This window comes from Notamacropus eugenii, chromosome 6 (assembly GCF_028372415.1).
Source record: "Notamacropus eugenii isolate mMacEug1 chromosome 6, mMacEug1.pri_v2, whole genome shotgun sequence".
NCBI classification, from domain to species: domain Eukaryota; kingdom Metazoa; phylum Chordata; class Mammalia; order Diprotodontia; family Macropodidae; genus Notamacropus; species Notamacropus eugenii.
This window is the reverse complement of record NC_092877.1, coordinates 260,068,137-260,088,982: the sequence shown is the minus strand read 5'-3', so window position 1 is coordinate 260,088,982 and position 20,846 is coordinate 260,068,137. Positions and strand designations below refer to the sequence as shown.

The window sequence follows — 20,846 nt, the reverse complement described above, 5'->3', positions numbered from 1 at the left end:
AACTTCTATATAAACTTACTATAGTTCGTATCTAGTTCCTTTCTTTTTTCTATTATCTACTTCCCATTATTAATAAAATCTGAATGAGTCAGAACTGAATTGTTTCAACTGCAGGTCATATTTTTCCCTCATTTTTATTCCTTTTAATTCTGTTCTAATTTGATCCTTCACAAAATGCTTTTTTTCAGTATTCTTTTTTTTATTATTTTATTTGTTTATTTGTTTTCACCTCCATATATCTTAAAATTTTCTCCTCCCTCCCCTTCCTTCCCCCCATCTCCCCACTCCCTTCCCAAGATGGCATACGATTTTACATAGGCTCTACATATATACTCCTACTAAATACATTTTCACCTTAGTCATGTTGCATACAAGAATTAAAATGAATGAGAGAAATCATAAAACAAACCAAAGCATAATACAAAAGAAAATGATCTGCTTCCATTGTTGGAGCCCTGGCCTAAAGTCCATGGGGGAATTGAGTAGCTGACCTGCATCTCAGCACTGACTGGCAGTCCTGGGGTGCGGAGGAGTGCTGGCTGGCATGGTGGAGCTGGTGAAAGCTCTGCAGAGGGAATCCTGTTCACAGACCAGAGTGCAGGCCAGGAGAGGAATAAACTCCTCTCCCTTGATTGTGCCACCTTGAAAGAACTAAGACCTTACAGGTTCCCAGAACTCAAGAATTAAGTAATTGGGTGGAAGAATGCCCAGAAAAGGGAAAAAGAATAAGACAACAGAAGGTTACTTTATTGGTGAGCAGGTATTTTCTTCTATCCTTTCAGATGAGGAGGAACAATGCATACCATTAGAGGAAGACCTAAAAGTCAAGGTTTTTGTATCCAAAACCTCCAAAATAAATATGCAATAGTCTCAGGCCATGGAAGAGCTCAAAAAAGGATTTTGAAAATCAAGTAAGAGAGGTAGAGGAAAAACTGGGAAGAGAAATGAGAGTGATGCAAGAAAATCATGAAAAGCAAGTCAGCGGTTTGCTAAAGGAGACAAAAAAAATGCTGAAGAAATTAACATCTTTAAAAATAGACTAAGTCAAATGGCAAAAGAGACCCAAAAAGCTGATGAGGAGAAGAATGCTTTAAAGAGCAGAATTAGCCAAATGGAAAAGAAGGTTCAAAAGCTCACTGAAGAAAACAGTTCTTTAAAAATTAGAACGGAGGAGGAGCCAAGATGGCGGAGTAGAAAGACACACATATGCTAGCTCCAAACCCACAGCCCATAAAATATCTGTAAAGAAGAACTCCCAACAAATTCTGGAGCAGCAGAAGCCACAGAACAACAGAGTGGAGGAGATTTCTGTTCCAGAGAGTCCTGAAAACCTGAAGCAAAAGGTCCATCACGCCCAAACCCAGAGCACAGCCCACCCCTGCCTTGGCCATGTGTCACCAAGAGGAGCAGATCCAAGCAGGCTTCAGGGACAGAATCTCCAGCAGCCACAAAGGTCCCTCCACCCACAGGTGACAAGGGTCGGTGAGAGAGTGTTTTTGGGTGGCCAAGAGGGGAGTGGGGTGTCCCCATGGCTCAGGCCCCCTCGGGAGGCAGCAGCGGGGGCAGCAGCAGACAAGGGCAGCAGCAGACAAGGGCTCCCCAAGCAGGCAGGAGCTTAGAAGGTCTCCGCATAAACCCCCTGAGGGAACTGAGCCCAGAGTGGCAGCCCTGCCCCCACCTGAGCAGCTGAAATTAATCTCACACTGAATAGCAGCCCTGCCCCCGCCCAAAGCCCTGAGGCTGGGAAGCAGCATTTGAATCTCAGACCCCAAGCGCTGGCTGGGTGGATCTGGAGGTGAGGTGGGGGTGGAAAGAAAACTCAGAAGTCAAGTCACTGGCTGGGAAAATGCCCAGAAAAGGGAAAAAGACCATAGAAGGTTACTTTCTTGGTGAACAGATAATTCCTCCCTTCCTTTCTGATGAGGAAGAACAATGCTTACCATCAGGGAAAGACACAGAAGTCAAGGCTTCTGTATCCCACACATCCAAAATAAATATACCATGGGCTCAGGCCATGGAAGAGCTCAAAAAAGATTTCGAAAATCAAGTTAGAGAGGTGGAGGAAAAACTGGGAAGAGAAATGAGAGAGATGCAAGAAAAGCATGAAAAGCAGGTCCACACCTTGCTAAAGGAGACCCAAAAAAATGCTGAAGAAAATAACACCTTGAAAAATAGGCTAACTCAATTGGCAAAAGAGGTTCACAAAGCCAATGAGGAGAAGAATGCTTTAAAAAGCAGAATTAACCAAATGGAAAGAAAATAGTTCTTTCAAAATTAGAATGGAACAGATGGAGGCTAATGACTTTATGAGAAACCAAGAAATCACAAAACAAAACCAAAAGAGTGAAAAAATGGAAGATAATGTGAAATATCTCATTGGAAAAACAACTGACCTGGAAAATAGATCCAGGAGAGACAATTTAAAAATTATGGGACTACCTGAAAGCCATGATCAAAAAAAGAGCCTAGACATCATCTTTCATGAAATGATCAAGGAAAACTGTCCTGATATTCTGGAATCAGAGGGTAAAATAAATATTGAAAGAATTCACCGATCACCTCCTGAAAGAAATCCCACAAGGAAAACTCCTAGAAATATTGTAGCCAAATTTCCCAGGTCAAGGAAAAAATATTGCCAACAGCTAGAAAAAAACAATTTGAGTATTGTGGAAATACAATCAGGATAACACAGGATCTGGCAGCTTCTATATTAAGGTATTGAAGGGCTTGGAATATGATATTCTAGAAGTCAAAGGAACTAGGACTAAAACCAAGAATGACCTCCCCAGCAAAACTCAGTATAATACTTCAAGGTAAAAAAATGGTCATTCAATGAGATAGCATTCTTGATGAAAAGACCAGAGCTGAATACAAAAATCTGACTTTCAAACACAAGAATCAAGAGAAGCATGAAAAGGTAATTAAGCAGGAAAGAGAAATCATAAGGGACTTAACTAAAGTTGAACTGTTTACATTCCTACATGGAAAGATAATATTTGTAACTCTTGAAACTTTTCTCAGTATTTGGGTAGTTGGAGGGATTATACATACACACACACACACGGAGAGAGAGACAGAAGGCACAGAGAGAGTTGAATAGGAAGGGATGATATCTAAATAAATAAAATCAAGGGATGAGAGGAATGTATTGGAAGGAGAAAGGGAGAAATGGAATTGGGCAAATTATCGGTCATAAAAAAGGCAAGGAAAAGCTTTTCCAATGAGGGGAAAAGGGGGAGGTGAGAGGGAGAAAGTGAAACTGATCACATTTGGCTTAAGGAGGGAATAACATGCACACTCAATTTGGTATGAAAATCTATCTTACACTACAGGAAAGTAGGGGAGAAGGGGATAAGTGGGGTGCATGTGGGGGATGATAGAAGGGAGGGCAAATGAGAGGAGGGGGTAATTAGAAGTAAACACTTTTGGGGAGGGATAAGGTCAAAAGAAAGAATAGAATAAATGGTGAGGCAGGATAGGATGGAGGGTAATATAGATTATCTTTCACAAAATGACTATTATGGAAGTCTTTAGCAAAACTACACATATATAGCCTATACTGAACTGCTTGCCTTCTCACTGAAGATGGGTGGGAAGGGTGGGAGAGAAGTTAGAATTCAAAGTTTTAGGAACGAAATGTTGAAAATTGTTTTTGCATGCAACTGGGAAGTAAGAAATACAGGTAATGGGGTATAGAAATCTATCTTGCCCTAAAAGGAGAGAAGATGGGGATAAGGGAGGGGTGCAACAGAAGGGAGGGTAAATTAGGGGAAGTGGTAATCAGAATGTACAGTGTTTTGGGATGGAGGAAGGGGAGAGATGGGGAGAAAATTTGAAACTCAAAATCTTGTGGAAATGAATGCTGCAAACTAAAAATAAATAAAATGGAAAAAAAAAACAATTACTAAGGTTACTAACTTAATAAGCTCAATTATCTAGTTTTCCCAAGCAATCTTTAGACCTGCTTTAGGTGAAAGGCAAACACAAATCAGAAACATCAAGAGAGGTTGCTGAGAACAATAAGTGAAAATGAACAGTGAAGGGTCCCACTGGCACTTCAAACTTAATAGCTCTAAAATCAAGTTCATCACCTTTCCCCAAATTTCCTCTTCAATCCAACCTCATTATTTCTCTCAGTAGTACTTACTATCACCTCATTTCCCCATATTCAAAATCTTGATATTATTTGATTATTTTGATTATTTATACTATTTTTTACTCTTCCCTCTTCCTCACTTCTCATACCCTCATCAAATATAATCTATTTTACCTTCTCAAAATCTCCAGTAACTATCCCTTTTTCCCCTCTTTTTTAATATCACTCCTGGCTTTTAATACCACAGCCTGGTATAGGTTTCCAGTCTTATATCAAAATTCTCTTCTCTACCTTCTCTGTAACAAACTGGAGAGCATATTTACTGTCCCCCCTATATGCACCCTGTAATTTCCCACTTCACTGTTTTTGCCATGTTGTATCTCCTGCCCATAATGATCAGGTCCTTTCTCTTCTCACTTGCTGGATTTCTACCTATTCCTTTAAGACTAATTCAAATGTCACTTTGAACAAGCTCCACGAAACATGACCTCTTCCCCACTTCATGGAATTCACATAACGATAAATCATTTTATTTTAATAAAATGCTTAAACTCCTCTAGATGTACCTTTATAAAGACTGCAAATTCCAACACACTATTAAATCATTAGCTTTTAACTACCTATGAAAGATTACTATCTAAAGAAATGCTTACTATATTGTAAGATGCATTTTAGTGTGTAAAGTGAATTTTTGTTATTATTTCTTAAGAGTTAGGTTTCCCAGGATCCATAGCCATAACAATCTTTTGTTCCCAGCTATTAGATATATGAGTTCCCACAATTATGGTTCAAAACATCACCACCATGCTTACGCAGCATTATATAATGATAAAAAAATATAAACATCGACTGCCACTGCACAGTGAGATATAGGAATGAGGAAACTTGTGAAGCTATTGCTGGCAATATGCCTTCTTTGTCTGTTGCCCTATAAAGCAGGTGGTCACTAATCAGTGAATGGAGAACTTTAGGGTTGACTGCACAAGATGGAATGCTGTAAGTACCTCAACTGGCCCCCACTGACGCTTGGAGAGAACATTAGGGTTGAGTGCACAAACTAGAAAGCTGTGTGTGCCTTGATCTGCCCCCATCAAGGCTTGGGAGGGAATCTATGTTTGCCTCAACTGGCCCCCATTGAGGCCGGATGGGATTTAGTGTGATGCACAAGTTGTGCCTATCTCGATTGAGACAAAGGGATAATTGCTCCCTTCTTGCCGGCCCCTGCAAGAAGAGTGATTAGGGAATGCTGTAGGAATTACGCTCCCATTATCAGCAATCCTCTTCTGACTACACTAGACTAGAATAAAGTCCCTTCTTAGTGTCTTTGCTGTCTGACCAGATCAAAAGTGGACCTGTGCTAGAAGCCCTCCTGTATGCTATGTTTATCTGTCTTACATATGTATACACATTACCTCAGAGTTTCAAACACTAGCTTATCTGTTTTTATCACTTCAAATTTGATCAATCTGATTATCTGATAGTGCCAAAAAAGCAACTATATTTAATTCTTTGTATCTCAAAGAAAGAGGATTAGAAATATCCTAATGGCAAAAAAAGGGTTAACAAGTGGGAAACTAACCTTTTTTTGGCCAGTTTTATCACTTCTCCTATTTATAGAAACTTTTATATTTCTATCAGTCAGTTCAACTATTTCATCTTCACCTTATGTAAATGATTGGTCAGCAGGATACCTCATCCCCCTTGTAAATTCAGTCAGAATTTCACCTTATCAATGTAGAATCACCATCTAGTGGCAAACTAAAATAATTACAACATGTAAAGTGGCTTGTTTAAAAAAATCATTCTATCCAATTACAATTTTCAAAAAGAAGAAGGAACTGGTTGTAGGTTATGCATACTGTTTTTTTCACTCCTATCTTATCAAATAGATAAATACCTAGAGTACATTAAAAATTCTCTATCAATAGTCTAAAAAATAAAATAGTTACCTTTGGTAAATCCATAAAGCTTGGTCGAGCAGTAGAAATAAGTCCAAGTGTTTTTAAAGAGCAATTTACAAGTTGTGATAAAATATCACAAGCTGCTTCAGCTGATTCCTTGCTGCTGTCCACCTAAAGGAAATAGTTATTTTAGTAAAGTTCTTTACATTTGCAAAAAAAGTAAATATGATTAACATTTTGGAACAATACACATTAAAGAGTAAGACTCTATTCTTAGAACCTTCCACCCGTATATAAAACTTTAGATTTACAAAATGTCCCACTGAAATATTAAAAGAGAAACCGTAAAAATTATTAGTTTCTCAGAATGTTGAGACATACTTCATGGCTAAACAATTCAACATTAAATTGGTTTATTCTTATGTTATACAATGTAATGAAATGACAACAAAAATGGATGCTAGTTTTGAAAAGTTTGTTCTGAACATGTATTTAAATGTATTTAAACATTTCCATGCTTCTCCGTGGTACACATGTCTGTGGTTCCCAAGGAACTGATATTAAATTCGTATTTTCTGAGAAAGTCAAGGTGACATACAAAGTTAGGAATTAATTACATTTGTACTCATACTGTCCATGGATAGAAAAAGGATCTTTAAGCAAGTTGATCATGGGATCTGATCTCCTCAGAAAACAGCTGCTACAAGACCATTCGCCTTGTGACCATTTCTAGTGAAGAAGACAACATACAGCCAAAAGCCTCCATAGTTATGGTTGGGCTTTTGAGAAACAGTAGAAGCTTCCCACAAAAAGACTACCCCTGTGCTGGCTTTCTTCCAGTAACAGTCATTAAAAATAATTCAACTTAAAAACAAAGATCTACCAACCATACTAACAGCACTTTCACTACCACCTTAAAGGACTCAGGGAATCTAAGAGGTTCAGGTGGTTCCAATGCCTATTTAAGTTAAAGCCATTAAAGGATATAGGGTCTGAGTCAGAAATGAGGGACTATATGAAAACACTCTTTGGAAGACCAAACATGCAGGGACTGTGATATCTACAGAAACAACAGAAGCAACAATGACAGTGCTCCTCCCACTGTCTCTTGTCCCGAGGCCTTACTCTTCCCCAAAACTTTTACCAACGCAATCTTGGAGCTTCTGCAGAGGTGGGGGCAAAGGCAAGAAGTTGGAGAAAGAGCTTCCAAGGCCCTCTGCTAAAATTGGAAGTACAAGTTAGGGACAAAGTCTGAAGGATCATGCTTTCCATGAAATTTCTCATTTTGTACTCTCAAGCATCTCTCACTTCTCTTCCAAGAGTCCAGTGAGGTTACAGCTATCTTTTCTCATGGCTATTCCCCAAATCCCATTCCATCCCGTTTCATGCCCCTTCCTTTCCTTGGACTGCTTTTCCTGTTTACTTGATTTGCATTCCTTTCTTTCTGTTCACTTTTCCTCGTTAGAATTCATGGGCTTAAGAGAATTGGAAGGGAATCTTGTGAGAAAACTACCCTAAGATTCTCACAGGTATCTGGATTTTTAGCAGCTGTCCATGTTTATAATGGACAGGACTAAGGGGAAAGAGAAAGTAACACGGATTTTTAAAAACTCTTCTTTTCAGATGACAATAATAATAGCACAAATGACATAGGGCTTTGTGGTTCTGAAAGCATTTTCCTCACTTTACACTTTAAGGAAAGCAGTTTAAATATTATCTTCTCCATTTTACAAATGAGGAAAGTATTTCTTAAAGAGTGCCCAACGTTAAAAACCTACGACTCAAAAGCAGGTCTGCCTAACTCAGTGTTCTTTCTGCCAAGTTTTAAATTAAAAATCAAAATTTGGAAGAAATTAAAAGGTTCTTCTGGAGCTTATTCTTGTAAGTAGGTCAATGCAGTTCTAAAATGCAATGCCTGTCTTGTTTTTTTTTAATAACAATCAAATAGCCTTTTGTTACTGGGAACGTTAAGACTAAGCACTTAGAAATAATTGATAAATATGTTACTACACAGGTACCAATGTCTTGTTTAAAGTGAAGGGCTCCATTGCTATAAAAAGTATGAAAACCAATCTAGAGTATTTAACAAATACTATTATTATAAAGAAGCAGAGGACAAGACAATAGATTTCATGCCTAACCCTATCAAAACATCCATATAAACAAAATTAAAAGCTTGTGGACATCTCATTTATTTTTTTTATTCAATCAATCACAGTCAACTTTCAGAGATAAAAGACCCCAAATTTAATTATCACCAATATTAAGGAAATACTTTCTTATGGGTTTCTTGGAATTTGATTTAACAGAATCCACAGAATAACTTTCCATCTCTCCATTATTTCTCTACTCCTAGACTACCATCTACCAAAAAAAAGCATCATTATTTTTAACAGTAACAATTTAAACTATATTACCTTGAAACTGACATACTGTAGATGGTTTGAATGTTTTTTAATAATCTGCTTTATCAGTTCTGGATGTGTAGCTTTCAAATAAGATGTAGCTGGTTGGTTAAGTTCAAACTCAAAACACCTCCACAAGTCAGGCATATGAAATACCTGATTCCAGTTTCGACAAACTTGTGATGCATGAGCCCGATCAAGAAGGGGTAAATATTTAAATATTTGTAGAATAATGTCCTGAAGGAGATTACCCCAATCACATGTCTGAGAATTCTCATCGGTAGTCCTCTGTTTCTTGGATTCTTTTCTACTGTCCTCCTCTGAAGATGTTTTGGTTACCTCACTCTCCTTCCCACTTCGTTTCATCCTATTAAGAAAGATACATCAAATGTTTCTTCAGTCCTGTGAAACCTTTACACAGAAATCCAAATTTTATACTCTTCTTTCAAAATCATTCCCTCTAAAATGCATATGAGGGAAGATTATGTACAATAATACAAAAAAAATTAAAATGTTACAACAAAATCATCTTGGAGACCAGCAGCAGTTCTAAAAAAATGTCCTGGTACAACTGTTTTTTGAATAGGTAATCTACAAATTTCGAAAAAAGTTTGTATATATTTTCAAATCAGAATTGATAGACATTTTAAAGTAGTAATTTATAACCTTACATAGGTAACTGAGGGTCAATAAGTGTGAAAATAGGGAATTTCTAGTAATATTATCTAGAATCCTTTGAAATGTTATCAAAACATTCTTGGTCTCCCAGAACCATACAAACCAATTCCTTTAAATCTTAGTCTTGAGCTAGATCTTTTAAGGGTTAAATAAATTGATTTCCCCCCCTTCTGGGTTCTTTGATTCCCCCTGCAGACCCTTCGTATCCCAATAGCCTCAAGAAATCATTTATTGGTAAGAAATCCAACAACTCTTTTTAAACCAAATACATATGTAGCCCACAGTTCATTTCCTTCTCAGGCCATTTATTTTCTTTGCTTAATATAAAACATCTATCTATGCTATATATTAGTTTAGGTTGACTGCTATTCTTTTTCTTTATTCTGAACCTGAGACACACCAAATAAAATGAGCATTCTGAAATACAAAGTAAAAAAGGTTAAAAAAAAAAAAAGAACTGTACATGAAAATTATTTCTACAAAGAACTTATTTTTTCTTTTAATTAAAAAATAAATTCAACATATAACTGAAAGCTATCCTGCTTGTCTGTGTTTCAATCTGGTCTTTCTTCTGTTTTCTTCAGTGCCTTTTAAAAATATGTTTCAATTTATCTTTTTTTTTTTGGCAACCCTATTGCTATCCTCTCCCTCCTACCCCCCAAATTGAGAGAAAAGAGGAAGAACTCAAAACAGGGGAAGACTGGGAGAAGAAACAAAATAAAAACAAACCCCTTATTAACATGCAGCTGATGACTATTCCTTTTCTTTCTTGCAACTTCTACCCATTACACCTGTTTCTGCCTTCCTTAGGTCCAAAATGAGTCTAATCCTGGGATAGGGAACCTGAGGCCTCGAGGCCACATGTGACTTTCTCTAGGTCCTTGGGTGCAACATTTTGATTGAGTCCAAGTTTTACAGAACAAATCCTTTTATTAAGGGGATCTTCTGTGAAGTTTGTATTCAAAGGACCTCACTTGAGGACTTAGAGGGTCACATGTGGCCTTGAGGCTGAAAGTTCGCAACCCCTGAATCTCTCTTCCACATGAAAAATCTTCCAATACTTGAAAATGGCTTGTCCCCCACCAATCTTCTCTTGTCCAAGCTACACAGAAGATCAGAGATCAAGAGCTGACATTTAGGAATCATGGAGGTCACCTAATCCAACCTCCCTCAGTTCAGGAAACTGAGACCAAGGAAAGACAAATGATTTATTCAAGGTCACACAGGCAGCCAGAATCACGGTAGGATTTGAACTCAGGTTGTCCTCTGACTCTAAAGCCAGCCTTCTTTCCCCTATATTACACTGCCAGGGTCCTATAACCAATGCACATAGAGTCTCAAAGTCCTTTGCCATCCTGTATGCCCTCTCCAGGGCAAGTTATCAGTGTGTAAATTGTCACTAAAAAGTAACACAAAAAATAATATAATACCCCAGATATGATCTGATTACAGCAGAGCCCAAGATTCCACTGGCTTTTCTAGGCTGCTAAGTCACAACATGAACTTGTACTGAGTTTGCAATCCACTAGAAGTTCTAGATCATTTTCAGGCAAACTGCTATTTAAGAACACCTGACTCATCCTGAACTTGTGAAACTGAATTTTTGATCCTGAGTCCAAAATTTTACTCTTTTTTTTTGGGGGGGGGGGGTAGTGAGGAGAGGATCCAGGCCCTTCTGATTTCATGTTTGGAAGAAAATCTGTTGGTCAAAAACTTCCTTCTAGCATTGCATATCAGCAACTGTTCTGCAGCTTACACTCTTTAAGAGAGTATGGTACAAAGTACTTGGTACTATGATACCAAGAAGTTAGAATACTTGCCCTAAGGCCATACAACCAGCATGGTAAAAAAAAATATATATATATATATATAAAACAAACAAAAAACCCAGCATGACTTAAAACCCAGGTTGTTCTGACTTTAGGGGCAGCTTTATATGTTCTACACCACAATATTTTTCAAGCTTTTTCATTTTTATTTACTAAATTATATCTTATTAGAGTCAACCTAATGTTCCAGCCTATCAAGACCTTTCTGAATACTATCATCCTATGTGATAGCCACACCGGTCAACTCTGCATCACAATGAAATGGGAGACCATGGGAGGACATGGATAGTGGAGTGGTAAGTCTAAGTAGATCATGATTAGAATACAAAGGGAGGTGGAAATGATTTTTACCCCTTGGATTTTGTCTTCTGGCTTTTATTCTTCCTATATTATAGCTACTCTGTATGGTATCTGGCTTGGGGCAATTTTCTCCTTCCTCTTTCCATTTTGAACACCTCAATAGGATTTCAAGACTGGGAAATAAATTCTCACTCTAGGTCTTGTTAGGTGGCCAGGAAGTTTTTTTTCTTACATTTTAAGCCATGCTCGGAAATCCAAATTCCACTTAGACACATAACCACTTTTTAGGTGTATGATACTATTAACCAGTTGTTCATTTCCCAAACCAGTCTTTTCTTCTGAAACCTCTGTTTTCAGTTGGCAGGGATAATTTTTTATAAACTGCCTGTATTCCTAAGGTCTTCAGTTTCTTGTTCAAGACTTCATGATTCTTAATTAGCAATGTTTCCTAATTCCTTCTCGCAGTATCGTTTGTGCCCTTGTGAAATCATACAAGAAATAAGTAGCAGTGATTAAGTTTGAAGTCTTAAGAGGTACTCTGTCACATCCTGGTTACATTCCCAGAAGACATCAGATTTTGGGATAGTTGTTATCAGGTCAACAAATTGGTGCCTCCAAATCCCTGAATGAGGAGTCACCAACTACTACTAATTCTCTTCTTCCACTGACCCTTACTGGATGATCTCTCACCTGCCAGTACCTGTGGGTTCACATCATCATTCCTTGAAGAACAAGCAGATTCTTCTTTCTCTTCAGAGCATCCTGATGCTTCTTCCTCAGAGATTTCTTCCTCAGAGATTGCTTATCTTTTCATGAAGAAAACTGATGAAGTAGCCCAATGGGTCTTCCCTCTTTTTTTTTCTTAAATAGTTCTACTGACCAAAAAAATTTAAGAGCCATTGCCATCAAGCAATACTTAAAAGATTACTCTCTTCTATGTATAAAAGCAGATAGTTCTAAAAAAGTGAATTGTGCAAGGGAAAAAGAATCAACATATTTATGCTCCCGAAGCAACAAGGTCATGTATCAACTGCCCAATTTTCAAAGGAAGACAATAGAGGCTGGAGAATACCCCTATTAAATAAAAGGCAGGGGAAAAGATAGGACAACCCCCTGGGACACAAATGTTCCCCCATAAATTAAACAGAGAGCAAAAACATACAGGATATAATTGTTGTAAATCATTTGCCTGGGTCCATTATGTCCAAGTTTTACTTATTTTTTGCATGTAACTGGGTTACATTTTAACATCTAGTATCACTGCAGAAAAGTTTCAACAAAGAAACATGGCAAGCAAGCAAGATGACTAACAGATTCAAAAGGAAGAAAAAAAGTGTTTCAGACCCTGAATACCAGGGGGGTCAATATTCCAAAGTCTGGTAAATTCAGAATATGACATAAGTAACATTTTTTTTTAAAGTTGTATGCCCCAAAGCGTAACTCAAAAGAAAAGATGTGAGAGAATGCCTCAAACACACCCTTTTCATGAATGTGAGAGGTCCACAGGAGTTACACATTGCACAAGTTTTCAGACTTTTTAAAATATACCAATCAGTTGTGCTGATGGGTTTTTTTCTTCTTTAAGAAAAAGTTATATGGTCTGACTCTCCTGAGAAGGATATCATGAATAACCAGAATGACATAAAAAACGGAAGACATCAATAAAAACTTTTTTTTTAAAATAGCATGCCAGAATTCTGACTCATTCACTTCTATTATAACTTCTGAATCTCAAAATGTAGGAAGAGGAAGAAGGAAAAAGAAAAAGGAAGGGTGAAGAATAAGATGATACCGTGGGAATAATGAAAAGGTAGAAGTCCCTGCAGTAAATACTTATTATATGCAAGGTACCATTAAGGCAGAAAATGGGTCACAAATAACAATGCTGTTCAGATTTTCAAAAAAGGGAATATGATAGAATTTTGAAAGTATAGGACAGTGAGTTTGACTTAATTCCTGGAAAAATTCTAAAATATATCATTAAAGGAGTAATCTGTGAAAATGTAGAGGAAAGCAACTTTGGCTTTATCAAGAAGAAATACCAGAGTAACCTCATTTCCTCTTTCAACAGTTTTATTAGATTGATCCATCAGAAGAATGGAATAGATACAGGATAACAAAATTTCAGCAAAGTCTTTATCATAGTATCCAATACTACACCAGTTGAAATTATAGAAGTCTTAACCAATACACTGAGATGAATTCAGAACTGGCTAAATAATAGCACCCAAAGAGAAGTCATTAATGGGTTGAAATCAAGGTAGAGAGGGAGGTATGGAATACTCCAGGTAATCTGTCCTTTACCTTGTACTGTTAAGCAATTTTATCAATTGACTGCATAGTTGTCATAGAAGAATGAGAAAGGAAAATAGCATAAAAGATAGAGAACTGACTTTGGACGCAGAAAAATCTGGGCAAAAGTCCCATCTCTGACACATACTGGCTATGTGACCCTGAACAAGTCACTTAACCTGTAGGTACAGATCTACATAGGAAATTCTCACCAGAGACCCTACACTGACAAAATGGTCCAATGTATAAAAGGAAGAGTGTAGGGATAATTCACAATAGATAACAGTGTCACAATCCAAAATGATAAATATCTTTTATTTTATTTAAAAAAGTCTATAAAACGGGCTGAATTTAGTCAGATGAAATTTAATAGTTCTGTATTGACCTCAATTGTTCTAACTTCCAAGATACATAAAGTACAGACTAAAATGTTTAAGAATATGAGCCATTCCCAATTGATACATGATCCAAGGATATGACAGTTTTCAAAGGAAAAAATCCAAGCTCTCAAGTCAAATGAAAAAGTACTCCAAATCACTGATAATTAAAAGAAATGCAAATTAAAAATTCTGAGGTTCCACTTCACAGCTATCAAATCAGTAAAGATGACAAAAAAAGAAAAATTACAAAATGTTGGAGAAATTACAAGTAAACAAATACGATGACTGGTAAAACGATTCAGCCATTCTGGAAATCGGTATGGAAGAATGACTCAAAAGTCACTCAACTGTGCATATCCTTTAACCTAGTGATACAGCTTCTAGGCTTATATCAAAAAAATTAAAGAAAAAAGAGGTGGGGGAGGGAAATTCTATTTACAAAAATATTTATAACAGCTCTTTTTGTACTGGAAAAGTATTGAAAACTAATGGAGTGTTCATAAATTACATAATTGTTAAGCAAATTATGGTACATGAAACCTGGAAAGATTTGTATGAACTGATACAAAGGAAAGTATGTAGAAATCAGAACAATTTATACAACAATGTAAAAGATCAACCTTGAAAGATTCAAGAACTTTCCTGGCACAGAAGGGATCCAAGTTGTAGAATGAGATACAGTTTTGGGCATGGCCAATTTAGGAATTTGTTTTGCCTGACTAAGCATATTTTTAAAGGGTTTTCTTTTTGCCTTTTTTTTTTCCTGGGGAAGGGAGGGCATAAGAACGAAAGCATATAAAATGCTTATTAAGTGAAAAAAATTTCAAGTGATTTCTCAAGCCATAAAAAAAACTTTCACAAATACAGGATAGGAGAGACATGTATAGACAGTTCAGCTAAAAAATAACTGCAGATTTTAATGAGGTGCTAGCTCAGTGAGTCAATAAGTATGACACGGCAGCTAAAAAAAGCTATTTTAATCTTGGGATATATTAGAAGAGGCATTGTGTCCAGATCTAGAGAGATGGCAGTCTTGATAATCTTGTTGTACTCTGCCCTTATCAGACCACTACTAAAGTACTATGTCCATTTCTAGGCATCATATTTGGGGCACTAACAAACTGGAGAGTCTACAGAGTAGGTTACATGACTATATAGTTTCTATGCAGTTTTCCTGCACTCAAAGTAAGATTCAAAAGAATAGGGGAATGGCTCACTTGCAACAGCTACTGAAAAGCATGAAGTGGATGAGGATCACAATGGGACCAATTCTACCTCTTGCTGATGGCATAAACTAAAGAAGTTAGAAGCAATTATCACAAAAAAGAAAAGACAAAAAGGGGGAGGGGCTTCAAATAATGCATACTGACCTGACAAGTTAATTAGATGGAATAATACAAAATGACAAGTATTTATAAACAAAGGCAACATGATAGTATCTTCTGAAATTCAAGTAAGAAAGTTTCATTTGAATGCATAAAGCATCTAGTGCCTACTACTGTCACTTTCCATACTATTCTCTTGTGTCAGTAGGGTTAAAAAGGGGTTGCAATAACAGTGTCATTATGACCCATTTTCTACTTTAATTTATCTTGAAGGCTTTCTTTAGTTCTAAAAAAGATTTGGGTCAAGAACAAAACAATTTGCTCTGCAGTGCTTTCAATTTGCTAAAGATTTTGAGAAATGGATATACTAGAAAAAAGTTTTTAAAATTTCCACTTATAGTTTATTGTTTTAATAGTATTCGCCAAACATGAAGAATATTACAAAAGAACCGATTACTAACCCTGAGTTTCAATTACTTGCTTTTTCTGGAGTACCTAGACATGTTAAAAAAAAAAAAACTATTATAGCCTAATTCTAAGCAATTAATTGTATAATATTCTTCTTGTCCTGAAAATGCCCTTCAATTTGTTTTTTTCCTATTTAGTACTTTAAAACAAAAACTTATTTCAAGATGCTGTTTGTAAAAAAAATGACATTTAGAAGAATACACAATTATAATACAGTATTTTTCAAAACCTAGGTACAAAAGGGACATATCACATGCTTATTTGCTACTCAGTCTTTTCAGTTGTGTCCCACTCTTGATGACTCCATTTGGGTTTTCTTAGCAAAGACACTGGAGTGGTTTGCCATTTCCTTCTCCAGCTCATTTTACAGGTGAGGGAACTGAGGCAAATAAGGTTAAATGACTTGCCTAGGGTCACACAGTGACCTGTGTGTCTAAGTCAGAGTTTGAAGAGTCTGAGGCTAGTTTTGAACTCGGTTCTTTCTGATGCTAGTCCCAGGCCCCATATCACATATTACCAAAATGTGTATTTTTAAAGTACTTTTTTCTGTAAGTGAAAAAAAATATATTTTAACAAGCTGTTTATTAACCTGTAAGATGAACCACTAAATTGTAAATACAATGCCAAATACACAGTGGCTAACACTAAGTCATTTAAACCAGGTGTCAAACAGAATGAGACCCAAAACAATGCCCAGAACCAGATTAAAATATAGTTGAGAAAATATTTAATGGAAATAAAAATATAATACAGGAGGCAATATTACATTTTAAAACTGTCAGTAAGTGATCCACAGGGATGCTTATGTTTTGATTAGTCACTCTGTTCCTATTTGAGTTTAATACCACTGCTTTAAACCATTCTTAGCTAGTTAACAAATTTTTACTAAGTAAGTGTCCTCTGGGTAAAGAGTATGTTGCTAGGAATTTCAAAAAGTACAAAGTTGAGCTGAAACATGGTCCATGCTATCTTACAATCCAGCACAAAGTTGCCACTAAAATACTTAAGTGCATTAGAGATGTTAAATAAAGGCTATGTCAGGGAAGAAAAGGGATGGTTTTGAATTTTAAAGGGTGGATAGGAATTTAACGTGGGAAGGGAGGGCAGGAAAGCATTTAAGACAGGGAAGTATGGGGCAGGAAAGTACAGGTATGTTCAAAGGACAGCAGTAAATTCAGTTGCCCTGTCACAGAACTACAGATGACAGTAAAGTTAAAAACATGGTCTCTAAAGCTATAAAGATGGGGGAGGTGGGGGAGCAGAGGAGGTGTTTAAGATTATAAAGTATCTTGAATACTAGGCAACAGTCTGAACTTCATTCTGTAAATAACAGGAAGCTAATTTTAACATCTGAGCAGAAGAGTGACAAGACCAAATCTATGTAAAGAATATTAGTTTGGCACTGCCACTGAGAGGGTAAGGAGGGAATTTATAGGTAAAGAAAGGAATGAATAGCAGTTATAAGGCTATACTACAATAGTTCAGAAAGGGAGTCAAGAGGGTCTGTGCTAGAAGTGTAGCAGTGCGAAGGACAGAAAAGAAGGATAAGTGGCTAAGTATATGAGGTGAAAAACAATAGTCAAAGGATAACACCAAAGTCTTCAAACAGGAAAATGAAAAAATGGTGACTGATTCTCAACAGAATTAGCGATAATTAAAAAAAAATAACAAAATTGACTTAGTATGTGTCTTAAGTGTGACATGGCAGAAAAAAAGCTAATGTGATATTAGACTACATTATAAACATACTGTTCAGAATTCGAGAATTAACAGTCCCTTCATATTCTCCATCGCATCTGGAATACTGCATTCACTTTTGGTTGCCACATTTTAGGAAGGCAAAGTTTGAACATATTTTAAGGAGAACAACCAGAACAAAACTAGCACACAAAACCATGCCACATGAAAATTATTGGAAGGAACTGGGTATGTTTAGCCTGGAGGAAAAACAAAAACAAAAAACTTAGCCAACTAGATAGCTATCTTCAACTCTCTGGAGAGAAATATAATGGGGAAGAATTAACCTTGTTTTGCTGGTCAAAGATGATAAAGTCTTGACCTTTTGAGCTAGAAGGGACCTAAAAGTCATCTAGTCCAATTCCCTTCTATTACAAATGGGAAAAAATGAAGGCCAAAATGGTTAAGTGACTTTTCCAAGATCACACATATAATAAATGGCAGAGCTAAGATTTCAACTCAGGTTCTCCTCTAAGCAACAGTACTCTTTCTACTGTACTCCACTAGCTCCTATTTGCTTGAGATAAATATTAGCTCCAAATAGTCAAGTCAAGAAGCGTTTATTAAGCCTCTACTATGTGCCAGCCACTGGGGCTACAAAAAAAAGGCAAAAGCCCTGCTCTCAGGGAGTTCACAATCTAATGGGAATAAGCAAACTATCTTGTATAAACAAGATATCAGAATAAAGGGACTATTGATATTAATTTGTAGAAGCAAGGCGAGGTTGTTAATCAATTAAAAAGTCCTACACCCAGAATTACAACCTAAAGAACTCAGGTAGTTATTTTAGAGGTCAGAGTTAATATCCAACTGAAACATATTGCTTTAGTAGCAAAAGTGTGGTCTTTCTTCCAGTCTCTTTGTGGTAGAGAGAGGTACCACTCTTTCTGGTCATCCACATACTTAATACACGTAGAACAACTTTCTAACAAGTTCTGAAGCACAGGACATCTTCAAGCATAGGCTGGATAATAATTTATTGGGAATGGTATAGAAGTCATTCCTGTCAAAGCATGTAGACTAGATGATTGAGGGAATTAGAAAAGAAAAAAATAAGCATCGAGGTTGCAGGTGTATTAACAACAGTCACAGAATATAATTAGGCTTTTAGTATGTTTTAATATCCTTTGCCAAGTAAGCCCAATTTATTAATTTTTCACCTATATTATTTACCTATAATAATTCAGATCATCTTCAAAGTTAATTATTTAGTCTATTTGCACATAAATCTGTACTTTACAAAGTTAGTGATGCTTCAGGGATATTCACCTATGGGCAGTTTGGTCAATGAACTATTTATCTCCCATTTTTTGGTCAAGTTAAGTACTTATATATTTGAAGAGGAGTGTGACAGAACAGAACTGGAGAATAAAAGTCAATCAAGACTTTTTACAGAGCAACAAAAATCAGCCCTCTGCAGGCATACTTGTTCAATGTCATGTTACCAACTTTTCTAATTACAGATGCTCCAACATGGTGCTTTCATACATAATTATTCTAGGTTCCTAAATATTGTAAGGAAACGGAGCCGTTGGATTCGAACGAAAATCACCAAGTAAAACACAAGCTAAAGGAAAGGTTTTGCTGGGCTAAGTTGTAACACTCCCCAAAACTACTGAAATAAGAGTAACTTGACCATCAGCAATAGTGTCCAAGACTGGCAAAGGAACAGTTCTGTGATTTCAGTGGTAGAGGGAACTCCTAGATGTAGCAACCCCTTTTACTGAAAACTTGTCTTGTGAGAGTTGCCTAAAGCAGAGGTGTCAAGCTCAGGACCAGCAAAACTGCAGAGTGCTTTACCACTGGAAGTAATTAGGAAATGCTTAACAAAATAAAAATATAACACAGATAATCCTAATTTGTGGTTTTCTAAGTCTACATGCACTGCACGGATATGTCTGCGGAATTTGACACCACCGGCCTAAACACTGAGGGGTTAATTTACCACGGTCACAGAGCCAATACGTTAGAGGCAGGTTAACTCAGGTCTTTCTAGTTACAAGCTCAGCTTTCTAACCACGCTGCCTCTCAAACGGGAGGTGTTCATTTTAATATTTATCTGCGGTATGAAAAGTCTGGCAAGAGCCCATCCTTTATATCCGTCTTTTATTTTTACTGACGACATTCAATGCCAGCCTCACATGCACTTCCACTCTGACCCCAGCCTAACTAACTCTGGGCAAGCTAATCCCTCAGTGTCCTCGGCAACTCTCCACGACAAAAGCTGAGCCGAGAAGAAAGGTAGGGACACGACTAAACCTGCTAGGTACCAGTGCCATTCCAGGCCTAGCCCCAGCCCCTGGCCTCTAGCTGCCGTTAAAACTAGCGAGAGGGCACATAGCCATCGGGACAGCAGCTCGAAGCCAGGCTGGTGCTAAAAAGAAGTCCAGGTAAAAGACAGCGAGGGATAACCCACACAAAGCAAACCAGCTGACGGTATCTTAATGGACTTTCACGGATAACACGAAGCGTCCATCTCACAAAGTAAACAAGCACCCAGTAACACCGGGCCCTCCCCACGGAGGGCGGGCCCGCGCCTCGGCACTCCGTCCGACACAACCCAAACAAGCCCGAGGAGGGCGAGGGCCGGCGGCTCGTCACTGGCAGATTTCCGCTCCCGTGCGCGGTCCTCCCCCGCCACCTCCCCGCCGATCTCAGGCCTCGCCCACACGCAGCCCAGAACGCGCGGGGCGGCCCGCAGCCGTCTCTGCTGACATCTGTCCCGTCACTCACTCCACACTCCACATTCGGGGTACCCCCGCCGTCCGTGCTGGAAGCGGGCCCCGCTTCTGACCCAGGCCGGGAGGCACCCGCCCGAGCCACCGCCACCCCCAGGACTGGGCGCAGGGGCGCGGTCCCGCCCCACGCCCGCCAGCGCACCTGGCGGACCTGTTTTCAGGGGGTGGAGAGAAGAGGGATGGACCGGAGCGACCCCCACCCCGCCCCTGCTCCTGGGTCTCAGCGGGCGGGGCCCCGCGGGACACCCGGCCCTGCCCTCCCCCAGACCTGGGCCGGCCGGACCCTCCGTCTCGGGGCCGAGGGGAAGGGAGAGGGCGACGGGCGGGCGGGACGCCGAGGCTCCGTTACCTGGTGCGGGTGGCGGCTTCCCTCACACGCCACCCCCGGCTCCGGAGGCGGCGGCGGCGGCGGCTGCTCCCGCTGCTCTCACGTCAGGCCCGCCGGGGCCCCCTCTCCGCACACCGGCCGCCGCGGCCCCTCGCGCTCCGCCTGCATCCGAGCCCGAGGTGCTGGCGCGGCTGCTCCGCCTCTCCGGCCCCCGGGGCCCTCCCCGAAGCCCCTCCGCAGGAAGCCCTGGGCTTCGATCACGCCCCCTCCGAGTCTCTCTGCCCTGGCTCCCCGGCCCGAGCTCCGACAGTGCCCGTCAGAACGCCACGGCGCCAGCCGAGCTCCCCTGCCCTTCCTGCGCCTCTCGGC

The 20,846-nt window shown here is 38.8% G+C and overlaps 1 protein-coding gene across 5 annotated transcripts in view; it reads right to left on the bottom strand.

Annotated features, from left to right (window-relative positions):
• Nucleotides 1–20,636, bottom strand: part of FBXL3 (F-box and leucine rich repeat protein 3) — a 67,667-nt gene extending 47,031 nt beyond the window's left edge. For 3 of the 5 annotated variants that reach the window (XR_011969954.1, XM_072622207.1, XM_072622204.1), the window contains exons 1-3: nucleotides 20,499–20,636; nucleotides 8,415–8,769; nucleotides 6,046–6,168 (exon numbers count right to left, since the gene is read on the bottom strand). Coding sequence is in view for 4 of the 5 variants with exons in the window: in XM_072622207.1 (XP_072478308.1) it covers nucleotides 6,046–6,168; nucleotides 8,415–8,768 (477 nt within the window). In the remaining variant the exon portion in view is untranslated. Of the gene's footprint in view, nucleotides 1–6,045; nucleotides 6,169–8,414; nucleotides 8,770–11,899; nucleotides 12,085–20,498 lie in introns of all 5 variants that reach the window. The other 2 variants (XM_072622205.1, XM_072622206.1) reach the window with 2 other exon arrangements.
• Between the last annotated feature and the right edge of the window lie 210 nt (nucleotides 20,637–20,846).